General features: G+C 44.2%; 2 protein-coding genes across 5 annotated transcripts in view; both read left to right on the top strand.

Annotated features, from left to right (window-relative positions):
• The first annotated feature begins 803 nt into the window (after positions 1-803).
• soul4 (heme-binding protein soul4) lies at positions 804-9144 on the top strand. 3 transcript variants are annotated; one of them, XM_064317557.1, is made up of 6 exons: positions 804-963; positions 3803-3972; positions 4808-4893; positions 5179-5320; positions 5526-5706; positions 6484-9144. In XM_064317557.1, the coding sequence occupies exons 2-6, from the start codon at positions 3813-3815 to the stop codon at positions 6656-6658; spliced, it is 744 nt and encodes a 247-aa protein (XP_064173627.1). In that variant the 5' UTR covers positions 804-963; positions 3803-3812; the 3' UTR covers positions 6659-9144. The 3 variants fall into 3 exon arrangements, with proteins under 3 accessions (XP_064173627.1, XP_064173641.1, XP_064173633.1); XM_064317571.1 differs by lacking the exon at positions 804-963 and adding an exon at positions 1188-1308; XM_064317563.1 differs by lacking the exon at positions 804-963 and adding an exon at positions 2199-2358.
• Positions 9145-12836: 3692 nt separating this feature from the next.
• Positions 12837-20724, top strand: part of LOC135244883 (inactive tyrosine-protein kinase 7-like) — a 94518-nt gene continuing 86630 nt past the window's right edge. For both annotated transcript variants that reach the window (XR_010327084.1, XM_064317541.1), the window contains exon 1: positions 12837-13601. Coding sequence is in view for 1 of the 2 variants with exons in the window: in XM_064317541.1 (XP_064173611.1) it covers positions 13463-13601 (139 nt within the window). In the remaining variant the exon portion in view is untranslated. The remainder of the gene's footprint in view (positions 13602-20724) is intronic.

Raw genomic sequence — 20724 nt, 5'->3', positions numbered from 1 at the left:
GATTATATTTCTGGTCAAAGTGGAGTGTTGAATAGGTTTGGCAGCTGTTCCTGCCCGTTTCCCTGAAATTTGGCCTAAGTACCGTCCTGGCATTGCGTAACGCATCGCATTATTTTAATAACGGCCAGTAAAATGAGGCTCTTTGTGTCATGAAATGAGCTCCGTGAAGCGGCGTCTGGGAAGACTGGGCGAGTGGCAAAGCCAGCCTCTGGATGTGATGATCGCCATGGGGACTTGACTGGCCACACTGCGTGTGTGAAAGCAGCCTGAGCTGTTGTCTCCTGGGTGATTCAAGGTTTTTTTTTTTTGTCTCCTCCTGAATGGATAATGCGGTTGACATGGTCAAAATGAACAGTACACTCCATGAAAGCCTTCTTTATCAATTACATCACTGACAGGTTATAAAAAGGCCGGACTGACCCATTGGAAAACACACACAGCCCTGATTTATGCCTTAAGAACGAAACCCATCGCTTCTAAGCATATTTTTTTGTTTCCATTTTGCATGCACCCGTGGAACTCTGCAGTTATTATTACTAGTATTATTATTATTATTGGACAGTATTAAACGTTTTTGAAAGAAAAAGTTAGCCTTATTTTATTTATTTATTTATTCAATTTTAACATGTTTTTGTAACTTTTCCTGCAAATTCACGGGAGGGGGAACTATAAAAAGTGTTTTAATGTATTCTCCTAATGATTAAACTGAAACAATGCCGAGAGTAAGGCGTCATCTTAAGGGAATGCATGTTTTTTGAGTGTAGCCAGCTGCGTTTAAGTGGAAAGGTGTGCTAATAGCCTTGAACCCAATCACCCCCCTCTTTTGTCTACTGCGCACCGCACCGCTCCGACTCACGTGACTCACAGACCACCGCGCTCCAGCTCTTCGCGCAGGTTGTCACTTCTCTGCGCTTCTGGATCTGCGTGGGTACTGTTACCATACCGATCAACATTTACACTCGGGTAGGTTATCCTGACAAAGACAGCAGAGTGTCATCTGGTCCATATTTTTCGTTCTCTAACGCGCGAGAAGGGGTGAATGCGAGCTTGCTTAAAGCATTGCTGGTAACGGTGGTATCGTAGTAAGTTAGCTAGCCCGCTGGCTAAATGGTTAGCTCGATCTGTAAGTTTCAATCGAGGGGGGCGTGTCAACATTAGCAAGCCAACGTTTGCTTATGATACTTTTAAACTGTGTTTTTGTTCTTCCAATTCGGTACGCGCACTGTTATAGAGGCGTGGAAGTCGTTCTTGGTCTGTAGTGGTCTGAGATGCGTGACTTCCCCTGGCTTTGCAGCTCTCGGGAACGGGGTGACCTACTTTCCTCCAGTGCTTCCAACAAATGCATGCAGTGTCTACGCGGCGGCGGTCGTTAGCCAGCCAACATTAGCTGCTGTAATCGGATTTGGCTAGCGACGAACAACTGCATGAGAGATGATTGCTTTGTTATGGCGCAAGTTGCATGCGTTAGATATCTATTCAACGTTAGCCAGAGGTTTATAACTAGCGCTGAGTAACGTTAGATAACTTAATTTAACGTAAATGTATTCAGCAGAATCTGACTTGCATATGTTTACTAATTGTACCCAGCACTCCATAACTAGTGTGTGGAGCGACGATACTAGCTAGCTAGTATTACTACATTTCTATGAATGTATGTTGCACCCAATTAACTGTATTGCACCGCATGTACCTTAAATGACCACTCAGTGCAGTCATATCATAGACGAGTAATATTCATGGCAGGAATACACGAAATCTGAATAAATCCGTGGAGCTACAATAAACTTGCCTAAAAATGTCTTCCGTGTTGACGAACACGACGTGATTTAATGTTATTTCCGATTTAGAGGCCAGTTCAATATGCTAGCAAAGTTGAATTTTCATTCCAATGGACAACTAAAGATGTGCATATCATTTTCAACTGTCTTTCAGTCTTAAACAAGCGGGCCCTTATGGAGATGATATATACTGCAATATATTATAAATATATGGACCTATGTAGAAAATATAACGATAAATCTATTACACGGAAGTGTAATATATTACTATTTTAAATTGGCAATAATTTGTATATTTGCCTCTATATAATGAAGTGTTGCGAAATATAGATCATGTATATATTTAAGTATATTTAGCAATACATTCCACTTCCGCAAGGGGGAAAAAACCACACAGACCTCTTGTTTTAGGGACGGGCGGACCAAAAACGCTCCTCCGCAGTTAAACCTCAATCACCCTGATTACGCACTAGATCAGAAAATCGCACACAGTTTCTCTCAGATTCTGTCGCTGATCGTGGCTGTGTTTAGGCTAACTGTTTGCAGCTGTTTCTGCAGAAAATGTAACTGTGAGACCCAGGTGAGTTCAGCCTAATTAGGTTTGTTTATATACCTTATGCTTTGTCCCTTTCTTGGCAGTTGCAAGTTTGTTCATATATCATTTGGGTTAAGAAGAATGTCACCTTCCTGGTTATGGGTTTGTAGGTCACACTGAGGATCTCTTTGTAGGGTGTATCCCATGCTTGAAGCTCGGTGACTTTGAAACTTTCTGGAAATAACTATGATGATTCAGTACATTTTGTAACAAATTTTAAAAATACACTCGTAATACATACCAGACCTGCAAAACAGGATCTCGTAAACAGGAATTACTAACAGTGTCAGGGTCATGTTCTTCATCTGCTAAGTTGTCGCAAGTAAGTTCCACAGATAAGTTTAAGCAATGTCTAAAAAAACTCAACAAAAGAAAAAACCAAACTTAACAAATATTGAGTCCGAACCACGGTGGATCTCCACAAGGCCAGCTCCAGAATCCTGTTTTCCACGTCAAAGAGCACTTCTTCATTCCGTCCCATATGAAAATATGTCTGGAGTCTGGAGAGAACTAAATTTACCCTCCTTGTGAGTTCATTAGTGGAACTCAGGGTGACAGGCTGTGAATTTGCCTTAAAGGCTGAGTTTGACAGCCGGCAAGGGTTTGAACGTTCCTGGAGATGTCAGTTATTTACCCTTTAGTATTTTTACTGAGAAGTCCTCGGTATGCTCGCTTGCTTTCTTTACCCCATTGCACTCGTATTCCCCCCTGACCTGGGAGCGCTGGGTGTGTAAATATGCGCTTTCACTTTAAGGATGACAACCTATTCAGAACTGAGAAGCCACGTGAGACTTGGTTAATTTAGTAATAATTCAACCGATAATTTAAAGCGCAGAGAAACAAAAGCAAGCTCACTCTCTCTGGGCAGAAGTGAACATCACTGTCTGCCTTTGTGTTTGAAAGCGGCAGTTTCATTTCAGGGTACTTTTGCAGATTAATGCTGGTTTTAATCATAGTGCAATCCCTGTCAGTGGCGGATTCTAAAAAGAGTGGGATTAATCTCTCAGCTGACTATTCTCCCCTAAAAGTTTATGAACCCTGTATCGGGATAGCCAGTGGTTGTGGATGACCCAGCTTGTCAAAGCCATAGAAAGCTTGTCATAGACAGATGTCACGACCAGAGTTATCCTTGCCCAGTTTCAGTTACACACTGTCATTGACATCTGTGTAGTGTCATTTTCCTGTTTATGTAATATAATCAGCCTTTTCCCAATTGACTGCTGCTAGCCAGCGGCAGATGAGCTTCCCCTTCTGAGTCAGGTTCTGCTCAAGGTTTCTTTCTTTCCCCTCTTTTGTAAGGGGGTTCAGGCCTGGATCTCTGTAAAGCTGCTTTGTGAGAATGCCCTGTGTAAAAAGTGCTATACGAATAGCATTGAATTGAAGTTTAATTAAAGGCTTGCTTCTCATTGGCTCTTTGCTCTTTCTACAGCCTCTGTACAATGGCTCTCATCTCCATTGAAGACCTCGCCGGACTGGATGATGAGCAGCTGGATGATGACATCACGGATAACCCCGAGCCAATGGATGAAGAGGAGGAGGAGAGACTCTATGCCCATTGGCAGTCGGTGGCCAGCACCCACCAGGTGTCCGTTCCCACAGGTGCGACCCTCGCATATATCTGACTGTTGGATGCGGGAGGGGGTGGAGTTGGACATTGGTGGGCGTGGCTTGTTGCCAAGGCCCACCCTCCTGCAGTCTGGCAGTTAGATGCCTCTCATAAATCCTTTGTCTTTTGTGTGCTTTTAACCCTTTAAGTTGTAAGATCACAAATATGTGATTAGAATGTTGTTAACTGAACATTCTAATGCTGATGTAACAATCACTGCTGGTGATTTTAAAGCAATGGCATTCTAGAACACTGACTTTTGAAAACACATTCCAACAGCCCTACTCTGCAAAGGGTTAAGCCATTTATATTTTGGACTTCTAGCAGCTGAGTGTATCCAGAGCCGTTTGTATTCTTTTAATTAATGTTCAGTTAAGTTGTGCCGCAGGATATCGTTCTGAAGCAGTTCAGGTTCTGTGTTTTTGCTCGAGTGTATGACGACATCAGTGCCTCACCTGGGATTCAAACTTGCAACCTATGAGTTTGAAACTCAGTTTTCTGTCCATTAGGGCGGCTTTCAAGATGCAAAAACTGCAAACGCAGCCTTTCAGTTGTTGTCTTGGGTCTTTATCTTTTTTTCTTTCTGAAATGGATTTTCCTGAATGTTGCTATATCTCGCGTACTTACTCTGGCTAGGATTGAGCAATGTTCAGACAATGTGTCTCCTGTGTGTTTTTTATTCCTTGGATGCCGATTTTTGTTTGTTTATTTGTTTTAAAGAAACAAGCAGTCTTCCATTGATTGAGTTTCCATTGACTCAGCCTCTGAGCTCTGATGAATGACTCGCAAGGCTACAGCCTGTGAGCCGTGCTTTTGTTTCTTGGACAGAAATGAGGGGTCCGATTCAAGAGATGACCCGGCAGAACCAGCAGCAGGAAAGGGTGCCGTTCACCACCGTGTCCGAGCATACGAAGGTAAGCGGCCTACTCTGAGTGCTGCTGCTGCAGCCCGGGGTCAGGGGTCATATGCTGGCTCACACGAGAGAGGTATTTATAGAGCTGGAGCACAGGTCCATGTGTCAACTGTGCCAGAGCAGGGGGATGAGATAAGTAACTGAAGTGTGTGTGTACGTGTGTGTGTTTGTGTGTGTCTGTGTTTGTGTGTGTGTGTGTGTGTGCGCCTGTGTGAGTGTGTGCGCCTGTGTGTGTGTGTGTGTGTGTGTGTGTGTATATGTGCTTGTGTGTATGTGTGTGCTGCAGCTGGGAGAGGTGGTGTACGAGGAGAGGGTGTACCCTGCAGGAAAGTGGGCCTGCGTCACTCGGGAGGAGAAGCTGTATGAGCAGAGCATCTCCATGGCCTTCATGAAGCTCATGCGCTACATCTGCAAGGAGAACTCTGCAGGTAGGGAACCCCCCTGGTGGGGCCCCGCTACCCCTGAAATCACCCACACAAAGGCACACACAGCAACAGGGCATTCCCAAAATTACCTGCACAGCCACACACAGCAACGGGGTACTAACAGAAAAGATAAATGGATTAAAATTGAGTAAACGAAAGATGTCCACTCCCACCTCGTACCCCCCCCCCCCGCCCCTCCCACCTGCAGGGCGTTACCTGGGCATGACGGTGCCCGTGCTGAGCGAGATCCGCATGCTGGAGGACGGCAGCTTCTCCAAGGAGATCCTGACCGTGTACTACCTCCCGGCGGAGTTCCAGGACAACCCCCCCGAGCCGGCGGACCCCGACATCCGCATCGTGCAGCGGGAGTCCCTGCGCGTCGTCACCATGTGAGCCCGGCCCCGCCCGTCCCGTCCCGCCCGTCCCGCTCGTCCACCCGGCCAGCCCGGGCTCCAGCCGGAAATGTGACGCACGAGTAGAGCAGACAAACCCTTATGGAAATTACAGACACTGAACACGAATTGGAAATTACAGATACTGAACACGAATTGAAATAAAAATTATCAAGATATTCCAGCATATTACAGGATATGGGCAATCATGCAAATTATTTACGCTTTTAGATACTCCCGATATGTTTTTTTTTTAGAATTACACTGTTGAAATACATTTGCCGTTGTAGGTTTCAGGCCCACTTATTTACCATATATTGCGGTGTATGGCATTTCGGCAAGGGAATGGCCCTTTAATAACCCGGACGGGTCTTTGTTTAGACTGAATGTGATGATTGGGGAAAGAGTTAGTTTTGCGCAAACCTGTACGTGTTGGATTTGTGACGGCCTGGTGCATCACCAAAAACTGGTCTTGAGTTCGATTTTCATTCGTTAGCTTTTGTGCAGGTTAACATTTGCATATGAGTAGTGGTGCGTGTGTGCGCGCATGTGGTCGTTTGCGTGTGTGTGTGTGTGTGTGTGTGTGTGTGGTTGTTTGTGTGTGTGTGCGCGCATGTGGTTGTTTGTGTGTGTGTGTGCGCGCCTGAATGTGCATGTGTAACTTGTCGGCTTGCATATGTGTGTGTGTGCGTGTGTGTCTGCGCCTGTGTGTGTGTGTGTGTGTGTGTCTGCGCCTGTGTGTGTGTGTGTAACACGTGGGCTTGTGTCCCGCAGGGTGTTTTTCGGCACTACCACCGAGGAGACCATCACCCGGCAGATTAGCCAGCTCTGGGAGCTCCTGGGCAGCACGGACTCCCTGCGCCGCGACCTCTACATGGTGGCGGTCTACCAGAACCCGGGGGTGTCCTACCGCAAGAACGAGATCTGGTTCATTCGCCGAGACCCCTGAACCCCTGCTGACCCCCTACCCCCCCCTCCCCTACCTCACACACCAACTCACAAACACACGTTTACACAAACGCAACCAGGGGGTGTGCATACACCAAAACACACAAACACTAGCTTTCATTCCCGCCTTTTGATCTAAGCAGGATTGTGGCTGCCACCGTTACGTTCGTAAGACCGGAAACGGAGCGCGTTCCTGTCCGGTCCGAAGGCCTGTGGTCCATTATCGCCTGCGGTTGATCCTGTATCCCATTCCGAAAGTTCACCATCTCTTATTATAGGCACTCATTACAGAGAGACAATCATCTAGGTTCATTTTACACTTTCACCTTAACAGTCCTCTTTGGGAGGAAAAAAAGTTTTTGATTAATTTCTTTATTTTTTTTAAACATTTTATATTTCTCCTTTAAACTCTGTTCTCAAAACCTTTAGCGAAGTAGAACGAGGTCACTGGGAGAAGCCAAAGAAAGTCATACAAAATTTACTACTTGCTTAACTTATGTGTATACAAATAAAATCATAAAAATAACAATTATGAAGAACAGATTAAGTCATAAGTAATAAGTGATCGTGAATTAAAAATGAAATCCCTAATAAGAATTACAGGCCTCGTGCTTTCTGATGAAAAACATTTTAAATGGTGAACGCGATTTGAATGCATACGGACTGGCTGATACTGGTTAGATATTCACTGAATACAAAAATCACAATATACCTCATGAAATATAGACAGGGCTTATTGTACAATTCTGCTGGTGTTTTCATAAACACTTTTTGGGTCGTAGTTGTGGATAATATTCTGGCAATAAGTTCATATATATGTGCATTCTAGATGCAATTGTTGCATCTGTTATTACTTTTCAGTTTAGACTCCACTTTTTTATTTTATTATTGTGGCAGGAGTGGGTTAAAGAACTTAACCCCCCCCCCCCAACTCCCACCCCCAAATGTACAGCACTCCCCTGTCACTTACCTCACTGTTTTACAGATTTGTTCCCGAGTGCTTTTGAGAGACATTTTCTTTATCTCTTTGGATTTCTTTGTTTGCCTTTTTCTTTTCTTTTTTTTGCATTTTTGGAAATTTCTCTCTAAGTTCCTTTGTCAGGGTTTGTGTCATGGCTATTGTTGCTGTGGTTATTATTTTAATTTTGTGGCATTACATCCTCTGAATATCTTCTGGGGAAATACAGAAAATTTAATTTTCCTTTTTATTAATGTCTGCACAGTTGAAGGAACTAATTCTGTGTATCACATGTTTTTTAAATCCACAACAGATAATATGAAGTCAATTTTTACATTTATGGTAGATGTGTTTTAAACAAAGTATTTGTAGCCAAGCGTTTACTTTAAGGAGATTTGCTAACAATGACATTTTTAAATTCAATTTATGTATGTATATGCACGTGTAATGTAAACAGACTTGTTTGCCATAATGGCATTCCAGATTTAGAATTATCCTTGACCTTTGTTAACTGGTAGGATTTCTTGGAAATGGAATGTTTTGAAGTAGCGATGCTTCTGCTGTTGCCTTATGGTAGGCTAATATTCAAATGACCCGTTTGAAAGGAAGGCCATTTAAAGGTCACTGCTGTCCTCTTTTAGCTCAGGAACCTGACTGAAAACTGTGAACAGTATACCTAAGCATTTTTCAATTGTTTTTTTTATTTTAATTAAAATAAATAAATAGTTTTAACAACACAGCCAACCGAAAAAAAAAATATTATTACAATATAGAGCTGGCCTCGAGATGTACACTGGTAGAAGTCCTTACTTCTATTACAGTTTTTTTTTTTGGCAAACATTAATAAAAGGTCAACTAGACCACAGGGGATTTCATTTCTGGAAAAAGCAAACGACAATCATTTTCACGGAAGAGAAAGTGTTGGGAAGATTTCGGTGACTTCTATCATGCGCCTGCTAGACTTTTACAGTTTTCTTGAAATGTAGTTTAAAAGCCTACGTGACGTCTTATTTTATGTTTTCAGATGTTAGCGCTTGTGTTAGCCTATATGTTCGTATCCAACCCAAGTAGGCATGCTTTGGGCTGTGTGACGTTTGTGGGGTGCAGCTTTTGAGTGGTGGATTTGATTACTCTCTTGTGCAGCTGCAGTGTCCGCAGTCATAACTGGAGAAATAAGGCCTCGTGATAACGGCAGTGGGTGGGGCTAACACTCACTCACTGATTGGAACCAATCAGTTGAGCCCTGCGGCGGTCTGTCAGAGGCTTCCGATTGGTCGAAAGAAGTGATTGACAGCTCTGTGTAGCTCCGCCCATTATGATGACATCGGCGGAACCGCCGTGCTTCTCTCGTGGCTCGTGCTCCGGCCGGCAGAACTGCCTTCACCGTTTCCACCGATAGAATCACATTCCAGTCGGCTCCCCTCCTCGTGAATCGCATGACGTCTGCTTCGGTGATTCCCTGCTTTCTTAACGCCTGTAGGCTGTTACGCCAGTTGTTTGTGTTGAATAAAAGTCTTGCAGTCAGTATATTCTCCTTTCCCTAGTGTTTTTTTTTCCCACACCCCCATACACTTAATAGTTTCTTATAATTAAATAATGGGACTCAAGTAGGCCTAAATTTTTCCCCCCCAAAAGTGTGTTCACTGGTGTTAAGGCACAATTAGGGCCGCAGCTAAACATTCTCAGGCCCAGGACAAAATATACTGGGAGGGCCGCCCCCCAGTATATTTTGGAAAAATGGAAAAGTTACACCCCATATTCTGGCCCCCGCTTGGGCCTGCACCGGGGGCAAAGCGTCCCGATTAGTCCCCCCTTATCTGCGATTGTGTGTGCCAACAAGAAACAAATAAATTCAGCATTCAAGTTGCATTAAAAATCATTCACATCATTGAGAGTAGACAGGAATAGTCAATGACTGAATTGAATTCTAATGCATTTTAACTTGGAATGAGGAAAAAAGGGCTAGGCTATGCTAATTTGGCTTGTTAAACATCACAACCAGGGCTTCAGATGGGGGGGGGGGCGGCAATTTGTCCCTATCCCTGCCCTGAAGGGGGCCCAGGATATGGGGTGTAACTAATTTATTACTAAACATATTGAGAGGGCCCTGCCAATGTATTTTGTCCCAGAAATGAGAATTCATTACCTGCATCCCTGATCACAATTGACTCATCTTGAACTTTAAATGAAAAAATAATTTTTGAAGATTGTCCACAAGCAGTATGTTTTTTATGCTGTTCTTTACATCTTAATATTAGTCAGCATTTCAACTGGCTTATGACCTAAACCGAATGTGGTTTGCTTTTCAACAGCGCCACCTGATGGCGGTTCGTTCAGTTCAGTTCGATTCAATTCAATTCAGTGCGATTCAGTGGCGGGGAGCTGGGCTCCAGTGATGTACTGGGGGCGGGTCTTACCACCCATTGCAGGGCCTTCTGGTTGGAGACAGAGCAGCTGCCACACCCGCGCCGTGATGTGATTGGTCGGAATGCTCTCGATGGCGTGCCGATAGATGTTGACGAAATAAAGGTTCAGTGGAGGTACGTTTTTTTCGTTTTTAATGAAAAAATTGGCCAAAAGGACCCTGAAAGTACAATATTATTATATTTGGGTACTAATAAGTACCTTTTACAACAAAAAAGGCACAAATGACTTACAGATTGCTGGCTAAGGGTGCAGTTTTATAGACCTATAAGGTACCACCCCAGTGACAAGCATTTGTACCTTTATAGACACTTTTTTTGTACTTTTTTTTTTGTGAGTGCAGGATCTGAGGTGGCCTTTTTCAGTTTCCTTAGGAAGTATATTCTTGACCAGGGTGGAGGTGTTGAGGTCCTTGGAGATGTGGACACCCGGGAACCTGAAGCTGGAGACACGTTCCACCTCAAACCCATTGATGTAAATAGAGGTGTGTCTACAGCCTTTGGACCAGGGGTACCCAACCAATAACAAGAAACAAACAAAATAAATTCAGCATTAAAGTTGCATCAAAAATAATTTGCATTTTTGAGAGTAAACCAGCATATTCAATGCCAGAATTAAATTATAAAGTGCTATTCAAGCATATATTACATTTGAATGAGAAAAATTTAATGGGCTAGGCTACACAAACTTGCTGAAGGTCTATGCAAGATCAACGATAAACATTTATTCTGCGTCAGTCTAGGAACTGTCTTTCAAAAGGTGTGTGATTAGTCTACAGTAAATTGTCAATAGTCTAGTCTAGCTGTCAATAGTCTAGTGGAGGCACAGTGGTAGCAGTACTTATGTTCCCATGTCATTTAGAGCAATGGATATAATATTTATTTTGAAAAATCTTACTTGCAGGGCGTAGGGCAGTGATGTATAACAGTTTGACACTCTGAAACCTGGTCCTGGGTCTGTCTGTAAAAGCTTCCGTGGGGCACACAGGCGTAATGCCATTACTCGATGAACATCAGTAATAAATGGTACCGAATATTAGTTCTTAAGCGCATTTACAGATGATCACAATTCACTGAGATAAGATGAAACCAATTTATATTTCCTTATACGCCTACACGCAGTCTGCGCGAGTGCCGGTCGTGTGCTGCGCGTGCATCACCATCAGCGGTTATTGTAGTCTACTTGATTGATTTACAAGCATCATTTATTCCGTCTAAACTGTAATAAGCAGTTTAGGCTTCAGTTGTAAGCGCTCGCCCACAAGGGCTTTGAGCAGTAACCAGCAATAATGCAATAATTCACGCAACGATTTAGCCGCGCGCAAAGTCCCGTTTCAAAGACAAACGTTATACTGACGCCGGGCACCCACCGCACGCGTCGCGTATGCGTCGCGTAAACAGGAGGGCGAAGCAGCACGGCGCGACGCGTAGGGTGTCTCCACTGGTTCCGTTTGTGTCGCGCAAAGGCTTGCGTAAAAGCTATATATTCCTAGTAGCTCTCGCAGTCTGCAGTGGGCTTACATCGTGTATTTCACGTTTGTTCAGGACTTTTGACTATGGGTAAGCGAATACTTGGTGAGAGACCTTTTTCAGTCCATTAATTTGGTAATATTTTTTAACACATGTAAATACGTGAGAAAGTAAACGCTTTCAACAATTACCATAAACTTAAATCGCAACGTAGCCTGCATAATAATCATGAAGAATATGTAATGATCATAATAATAATAAATAATCCGTAATCAACCATTGGGAATTCCCGTGTTGTCTTGTCATTCACGTGAAAACATTTATAGGATCAGATTTAGTAAAATCAGCTAATCATCAAAAAGATAACGTAACAGTTTAATCTTGAAGGGATATGAACACCACAACGCCATGAACACCGGAAGCTTTGAAGTACAAGTGCAATAAAGGCTTGCTTGCAACTTCATTTATAAAATAGGTGCATTTTCATCGGCAAGACCACTAAATAATCTGATTTTTTTAAAGCTCTGTGGATTATCTGATTTTATTAACAAGCCCTTTTTGAAAGCACGGCGAACGAAGACATCGGAGAAGTAAAATAGTTTTAACCAGCCATTGCTCAGCCTATCTTCCAATACTCGAGCTAACAAACCGCTGCTCGGTGCATTCCCTTCTACGTCATTCAATAGGCTACGTCTTTCTGTGGTGTATTTTCAAATTTACCCCACCCCTCCGCAAAATAAGACAGCGAAACTAAGTTTGCCTTTTCCCCAGGTTCCAGTTATTTATTTATTTATTTTTACAAACGAAAAGGCTTGTATTTTTTTTTTTTTTTTTTGGTGCTTATAAAATATCTGGGAGGTAACTAGGGACACACCCCCAGTAATATAAGGATGAAATATAAATCAGAGCATGTATACCTAGCATTTTAGAGCATATTTCTGTGTATAAACAGGCCATCGTGACGCGCGACAAGCCGAAAAAATAGAACTGAAGCGAAAAACTACGCTTCAGTTCGCTTGTGTCGCGCGAGCTTCGCAGCCGGTACGCGACGCGTTCGCATCTGGTGGAGACGACGTCGCCCGCTGCCGTTGTAATAACAGTACTTCAACTACGCTTCAGTTACGCGCGTAATACGCGCGTAGTGCGCTCGCGGCCGATACGCGTGCGGTGGGTGCCCGGCTTGAGGCTTAAAAAACCGTGCACGCAACTTCTAATGTGGTGAATGTGTTGCACGAAATTCCAGGTCACAGTGTTGCATCACGTAAATGTAGCAGCGTGCTCGTGTCGATACAGTGTTTCCACGGGTTCTCTTAGAAGGCTATTTGAAATAAGATCAAACGTGAAACCAACACAGCGATAAACGCGTGGAATTTTCTGAAGCAATGAAACTGTTAAGGTTGTTGAAATTTACGTTCTAATTTTCAACAGACAATAATCGATTAATGTTCTTCACCAGAAGGTCGCAGCACTGATCCTTTCTCCGGTGTCTCCGGAAAACCGGAAGCGTGTCCAATCCAAGAGAGGGAGAAGGGGAGAATGAAACTTGTGAGATAGGCAAGTCTGTGGACCAGAGTCGTAGCCAGGGTATTTTGAGACACGGCTTTCACGGCAGAGAGACTGGAACGGGATTGGGAATGGTTCTGCGATCGCCAGCATCACTCATTTTAAACCAAAGTTAGTGCAAAAATGAATTAGGTGTGGAATAGAATGCATCGCCCAACAAATCCAAACCTCTGATCCATCGCAGCCGTATTGCTTTAAAGTCTGTTTTTTTATTTTGTCCGTCGTTTATTTGATTGGTTAAGGACTCGTCCGTGAAAGCAGTGCGGGATTCCTGGTTTGTTCCGATTCTTCGACAGGAACGCGCCCAGCTTTGTCGTTACCCTTTCATTCTTTCCCTGTCTTGTATTTCGCTGCTTAAGGACTTGCTCTAAAGTAGTTTACTACAATCATCATGGAGCTATCGTCGGCGGAACGTGGACAGCGGCGGGAGATCTACATGCAATCCACGGCCCCTAACAACACTCCGCGACGGTGGCTGTTGTCTAGTAGGGCAGTTACTGTTCTCGCTGTTGGCATGCTCTTTGTGAAAGGTAAGATCCAGCTAGTTCGCCGGTTTCTTTGATAATTAAGAAACAACTTTCATGGCCCGTGCTTTTGCTTTTCAAACACGACTTGTGCGTCTGAATTGGAGTAGCTATGCCCACATAGCTAATTAGCTAGTCACTGTGATCGCAAGCTTGTACTGTGCACTTAAAACGAAGACTGAAGTGAGACACTGTGAAAGAAATCGTAGCTTTATGGAAAAAAAAAGATTTATGGCTATGATAGACACATAATGCGGCTCCTTGGAACGGTTGCATTGTTTCTTGGTTCCTGGCTCTTTAAAAGCCAGGTTGCTGTAGATTTATGGCAATTTGATAATATGGTTGTACTACTCATCTGTGGAATATTATATGTATGGGCTGGGGTAGTCTGCATTGTATACCAATTTGAATTCTGTCCTTGAGCATTTGTAAAGTTACCTGTTTTAAAGTAAATGTTTGTTACATACATTCTGTTTGCTTTGCACTAACTGCTTGTTGGAGTAAGATAAACAGAAAACAATTAAGATAAACATACATTGTCGAGCAGTAATACTGTCCGGCAGTGGATTCCGACTGTAAATTTAACGCAGTTTCTTGGATTATCGCGCCCTTTGGGAGCCCTGGATTAAATTCTCGTTTTAATGCCCAGGTAAACGTCATTCATTCGATATACCTATTGTATGCTGTGGAATCTGGCGTGCAGTGGCCAACGGTAGCCGAGTCTTGCGTGCCAAGTGACACATTTAAATTGAAGACACGGGTTACGCTTTACTGTACCGGGACCAATAATTGCGGCGATGAGATGTTCGAGTTTCCAGCTCGATATAAAGCCGTCTGGACAGAGACGAAGAAAGTAATCTCATATGAAGGCAGGATGGGCGTCCTGTCCTATATCAATTTGTGCAAAACCGTTGCGTAAAGAACCGTCCGCGTGCCCTTTTTTAGTGAAAGTTACCAAGTATTTTTTGTCCCACGCCAGACAGTTAGCTCCCGTGATAATTGTGTCACATGCGCACAATCACTCGCGGACATGTTGACATAGGGTCTTACAAAGTTCCGCCGGGGTCCCAGTGAACTCGGCCGACTCTCATGAATTCCAGCCGTAGTCAGACACGGGGTGGGGGATGGGGGGTGGGCATTCAGGCAGAGCGGAGTGTAGTCATCTCAATGGTGCCAAGCTTCCGCTCTCGCTGCTGCTTGGATTCTTCCTCGCTGCCTCCCATCCCCCCGTTGAAATGGAAAATATCTCGTGGTCGTTGCCGTCTCGGGTTTGGAGTAAGACACCGTGGCCTAGGGACACTGAGGCTGCAGTGAATGGGAGAGAGGGAGAGACTTTGCCATAGAAGAAATTGCAAATGGAAGTTGGGGATAGAGGGAGAAGTTGTGGAAAATAAAGAGGCCCTGTGTTGTCCTTTTTTGGCTGGGAGATTAACAGCTCTTTTTCCTGCCTATGTGTTTGAAGGGGGGCTGGGGGTCCCATGGCTGTTTGTGTCCCTGGAATACTTTGGATGAATTGGTGCATGGGGAGTGGGGCTGGGGGAGGGTGTTCATGGGGGTCAATGTAGGAAATTGTGCCCCATTTGCAAGGAGGCTAGAAAGATAAAGTCCAAGGCCAATTACAACTCACAGATACTTGTCACCTCATGTGGCTTAGAACTTTTGGGGGGGGGGGGGGGGGCATCTCCTTCCCTTTGTGATGGAAATGCTTAGCGGTCCCGGGGAAGCCATCCGTATCAACAATAAATGACAGAGAAGAATAGGCTGGATGTGCGCAGGTATCCATAAAACACAGAGGGCATTTCAGTCTTTATTTAAAAAAAACAGCTCTGTTGGTCCGAACAGGTCAGGCTGTAATTCTAGGTTTGGTACGATGAATACATTTAGTCTTTGCCTGCGCGTGTAGCAGTGTGTGCAGCCGTTTGTTGAAACGCAGAATTGAATTATTCATAACAGGACCTTTAGCAGTTTTCACCCTGTTGTCAGGGGCGCCGTTTGCTTCTTATAATGGAATATTTCGTGTAAGTACGGTTTGCACGTTATAAAAGAAAAACTCTGAAAACCCATTTTTTAAAATGTATAAATATTAAAGTGCCTTAAGAACACTCTGGGAAATGTCTTATTTTTCAGCAAAAGCCTGGAAGATCTGTGCCCTTTAACATCAAAAATAATGCAACCTCCTGCCACTGATTTGAGTGAAGTCGTATTTTCTCTTAAATCAAAGGTGTACATTTAAGGAAGTGACTTTACTGCAACTATATTACTTTCCCAGATACAGCAATGTGAACATTGCTGGTAGAAATGCTTAACCCAGACAGGAGAATTTTGATGTATTTCTGCTGAAATATCAGTCTATGACTTTTCCAGAAGTTATTTACAGACAATTTATACACATTTAAAGCAATATACATCTATAGACAAAAACATTCACATAATTAGAGATGCATTTAAAACACTGAAGTGTTATAATACTACTATAACCGATACGGTCTGACCATTTGTAAATCTGGGTCTGAAGTGGATTGTTGTTGGGACTTGTGCGTACTGAGATTAAATTGGCATGATACAAATTATATGCACATTCCCTGAAGGTGAACTATATTTGTGGATGATCACATTAATTATGTACAGTTAGAGCAATAAAATGTAAAGTGTGCACATTGGTGCCTGCTAACTGGATGGCTACACTACATTACGCCAGCTTGCTAGCTAGCTATGTTCAGTGCTCCCCCCCCCCCCCCGACTTTAAATGCTGATCATCCTTTAATGCTGATGCAGAGTGAATGCCTTTGAGAACTGTGCATAAAAAGGACAGCGCCATCACCTGGAGGAAGGTGGAGCAGCACTAGTTTAATATCCAGTTAAATGGAGACCGTGTCTTTGCTTGCGTGCAGGCCTGAAATAAATAGTTATTTGAAATTCTTGAGCTCTAGATTCCCGTTAAATTTGAAAGCACTCCTGCAAATTTTCAATGGAACATGACCAACCAAAATGTTAAATCACACGAATTAATACTGTTTAGATTATTTGTGAAATTTTTATTTTTAATTTTTAATACTGCTAGAAAATTTACTGGTGTCTACAAGATTAAAGTATTTGAGATGAATTTTTTGGCCACGTTATGATTGTGTGCAGTAGGATAAACACTCGCTCGTGATGGTGTTAAAACCGCTTGGTTGATTTATTGCTTTATTGCCGTGTTTTAAAGTAGACTGTATTTAGATTTCAGAGGGTTCATCTTATATTGTGCGCTTGATATGTTGGATTTAAACTGTTAAACGACAGTGCTGTGTCTTAGGCAGTTGTTTAAATATGAATGAATTAAACATTTCACTAAATCAGAATATATTTTAAACACTTGGGAGGGTGTGACTACTGAGTGCTGCTCGTTTATGTGGGGATGACAAACTCCTGCGGGACCCAAATGGATCATTGTGTTTTATTGCTCGGGCCTGTATGGATCCCAGACTTAAACATTTACGCAGCCGGGTTCTGAACAGGGGCTGTAAATCAGGGGGACTTGGCTTGTGTGTGGTTTGTGTGGCACGCCGTGCTGGCCACAAATATATGGCAATTTGGACACAAATGTATTTTACTCTGAACTGCAGTTCACACACGCCCACATGCGCAAGCACACGCAGACACACGAGCACGCGTGCACACACAAACCACGCGCACACACATGCACACACAGACACACACACACACATGCACACACAAACCACGCGCACACACATGCACACACAGACACACACACACACAAACACACATGCATACACATACATTTTCTGGCAGTATGAGTCCTTACCCATGACCCTACATCTTTTAAATATCAAGTTAATATCAATATCAAATGAGATCCAAATATTTTTTCTGCTTATTTGGTGTGTTCAAGGTAAATGGAATTCCTGAGAATGGTCATCATCATTTTTCTCATAGTCTGTTGCTTTTGCTGCTGTTGGATGACTCTGCATTCTGATGTTCAATGATGAGATGTTCGATATGGATCTCGTATTTGTGAGGTATTTATTTATTTCCGCATGGATGAAAGAACATGAAAATAATCGGCCGCAGATGAATTTCGTACGAGCACGTCTGTGGCCGCTGAGGTTGTTTAGGTTACGCACGTTGTCAGCGGGGCTGGGAAAGTTTTCCACTTCGTGGCACGCAGGAAGCACACGCAGGATATCTGCAGGTAGTTTTTCATCAGAACCACATTGCAAACGCAGACGCTTGCAACAGAAAGTCCTTCTGTCGTAATTGGAACCGCTGCTGGGTAATGTGGAACATCCTTGTTGTGTTCTGGGACTTTATATTCTGCGGTCCATAATTGGTTGTCTCCTCCATGCTGGACACAGATTCCCTAACTGTGCACACTCACGCACATGCACACACATACACACACACACACACACACATGCATGCACGCGTGCATTCACTTGCACACATGCACATACAGACATACATGCATATACACACACACACACACACACCTACCTTTGTGCCTCCATTCACCACCCACTATAGATTTATTTTTTCAGTTTCAGCACTGTCCAGAAAAAATGCAAGATTCAAGGTGCACAAATCAGCATTTATAAATAATGAGTACAGTCATGGAAACGGGAAGGTCCTTGACCTGCCCAGCAATGGAAATAAACAATTTTTTGTGTGTATACTGTATGTTTATGAAATAACACATTGTGCACACGCACACACACCAGGTATTCAGCATAATGCGGCTCACATGAATAAAGAACATCCATCCATCCATTATCTATACCCGCTTATTCTGAGCAGGGTCGCAGTGGGTGCAGGATCCTATCCCGGCATGCATTGTGCATTTTGGTGCATGCCATAGTAAGACTGAAAGGGCTGTCCGTTGTTGAATGGCGGCGATGAAGCCATTGTGTAAAAAGCCGTCTGTTATCACCCGGGGCGGTCGAGCGGTCAAAGCTTCGCTGAGCTCGGAATGTGAAGGACTCCCCTAAATACCTGGCTCTGTTCTGGCTGTTATCTCCTGCTTGCTTTCTGCTGCGGTTCCTGTAGATAAATTCTTTTTTTTTTTTTTTTCCCCATTTGACCGGAAGAGTGGCTTTCACCGGGCATGTGAGTTTCAAGGCCGCGTTTTGTGAAACACTCGCAATTGTTAGCTTGCCCTCTCTGCGTGTTTTCGCCCTCTGTGGCGTCTGCCACTTTGCGCACACTGTACGCACATGCCTTTGATTAACTGTGAAAGAAGGCCATTGAGGTCTCCTTGCTCCCATCCTTTTCTGATTTGTGCCCATCCTTTTTAAAAATGTAATTCTTCACAAGGCCTTCCTTTGAGCAAAGCGCATCAGAGACGAACGTTTTTAGCGATGGAACAAGGCTGACTTGTGTTACCTCTCTCGCTCTCTCTCTCTCACTCTCTTTCTCTCTGTATATGTACTTAAGAACTCGCTCTCTCTCTCCCTCTCTTTCTCATCTGAATTGGATCAACATTTTCCGGTCCCAGAAAGTTTTTTTTTCGTGGTCGGGAGCTAAACCCAGCTCATTCCCGCATTAAGGAGCTCACGGTGTTCTCTGTTAAAACTACATTTCATAAGTTGAAACCGGTGTCTTTTTAAATATAGACATGATGTAACAGTTGGGGAAATTTGGGTGCAGATACCAAACCTAAAAAAAAAAACAGAACGTGAGACACGTTTGGATGTGGAGTGAGTTGGCCAGGTGTTCTCCCTCATCTCTGTGTTTACCCTGGGGAGTGTTGGCAGGAAGCATATGCTGTAAACTTCAAGGTCGGGGTCAGAGGTCAAGGTCGTGACCTTCCATCACCGTCCTCCTTTATTTCCCATCAGCCCCCCCCCCCGTAGCAGTCGTGATTGGCGAAGGAGATGTGTTCCAGTCTTCAGGGAAAGGTAAACGGAGAGAAGCAGCTTCGTAAGTTCTGTGATACGATGCCGGGGAACAGAAGGCGCAGATTTATGTTTATGACCTAACCCCGCAGAAAATGGCGGATTTGTGCCTTTTCACTGCCACGTTGCCAACTTTGTTCCTTGATCCAGGGACTTCAGACCCCATCCAAGCAACTTTTTCCCCACCAATAGCGCCACTATTTTGCAGTTTTACAGGATTCTTTTACCCAACTAAACCTTAAGTTATTCCCAGGTGGCAACTTCTATGTCCACAATTGACCAGTCGGTAGCAAAATGTTATGGGGTAGGGGAGTTGCCAGAGCAGAATGTCGCACAGCTAAAACTTTCCACAAATAGTTTCGTGTCAGGGAGTCATTTGAACAACTTTTTCCTCCTTTGCCACGCTCATGGGCACTTTAAAATCCGAGAGCGCCCCCACCCTGATAGCATGCCGGCCTGGCGGCCACGAGCTGCCCCTCTGACGCCTGTTTTCCCCGCCGTCGGCGGCTCAGGTTGACCGACCGCGCGTCGCCGCCGCCGTGCGCGAGCTAGCCCGCCAGACCCGCGATAACGTCTACAAAGCGCCAACCCCGCCAAATGCCTGCGCTTTTTTCTTTTTTTTTTTCCTTCTTTTGGACCAGGGCCCTGTTATCTGCCAAGCTTCATAGTGTTCCAGCAGCCTGTCAGCTCCTTGCTGTGCTTGCACTTAAGAACACCTCCCTCCCTCTCTCTTTCTCTCTCTTTCTCCCCCTCATCTCCCTTTCTCTTCACTTAAGAACACTTCTCCCTCCCTCCCTCTTTCTTTCTCCCTCTGCCTCTCCCTCTCGCTTAAGAACATCTCCCTCCCTTGCTCTTGCTGTCTCTCCCCCCCTTTCTCTCTCTTTCTCTCTCTGTCTTCCCCCCACTCTCTCTTCCCTGTTTTCTCTCTCTTCCCTACTCACTCTCTCCCTCTCTCTGTCAGTGGAAGTGAGGATCAAAGTAAAAGAGAGCGGTTGTTCCACTCGGGTTGAATCTCTGCATGCTGTCCCTGATGATCTCATATGTTTCCTGCCACAGCGGGTTGGGACGGAATGGGGGGTGTTGGGGGGGGGCTCCAGGGAGATGGAGAAAGGCCTGCAGTCTCGATCAGAGCGGGGTGGGGGCGGTGGTCAGACAGAGTAGCTCAGATACAAGCGCGGAGGAGACCGTGAAGAATTTTGGGGTTCGTGGCCTTCACCGTTAACTTTCCCCCTCCCCGA

The sequence above is a fragment of the Anguilla rostrata genome, chromosome 2 (genome assembly GCF_018555375.3).
Source record: "Anguilla rostrata isolate EN2019 chromosome 2, ASM1855537v3, whole genome shotgun sequence".
In the NCBI taxonomy this organism is placed as follows: Eukaryota; Metazoa; Chordata; class Actinopteri; order Anguilliformes; family Anguillidae; genus Anguilla; species Anguilla rostrata.
The sequence above is the reverse complement of the archived record's forward strand: the minus strand, read 5'-3'. Positions and strand labels throughout refer to the sequence as shown.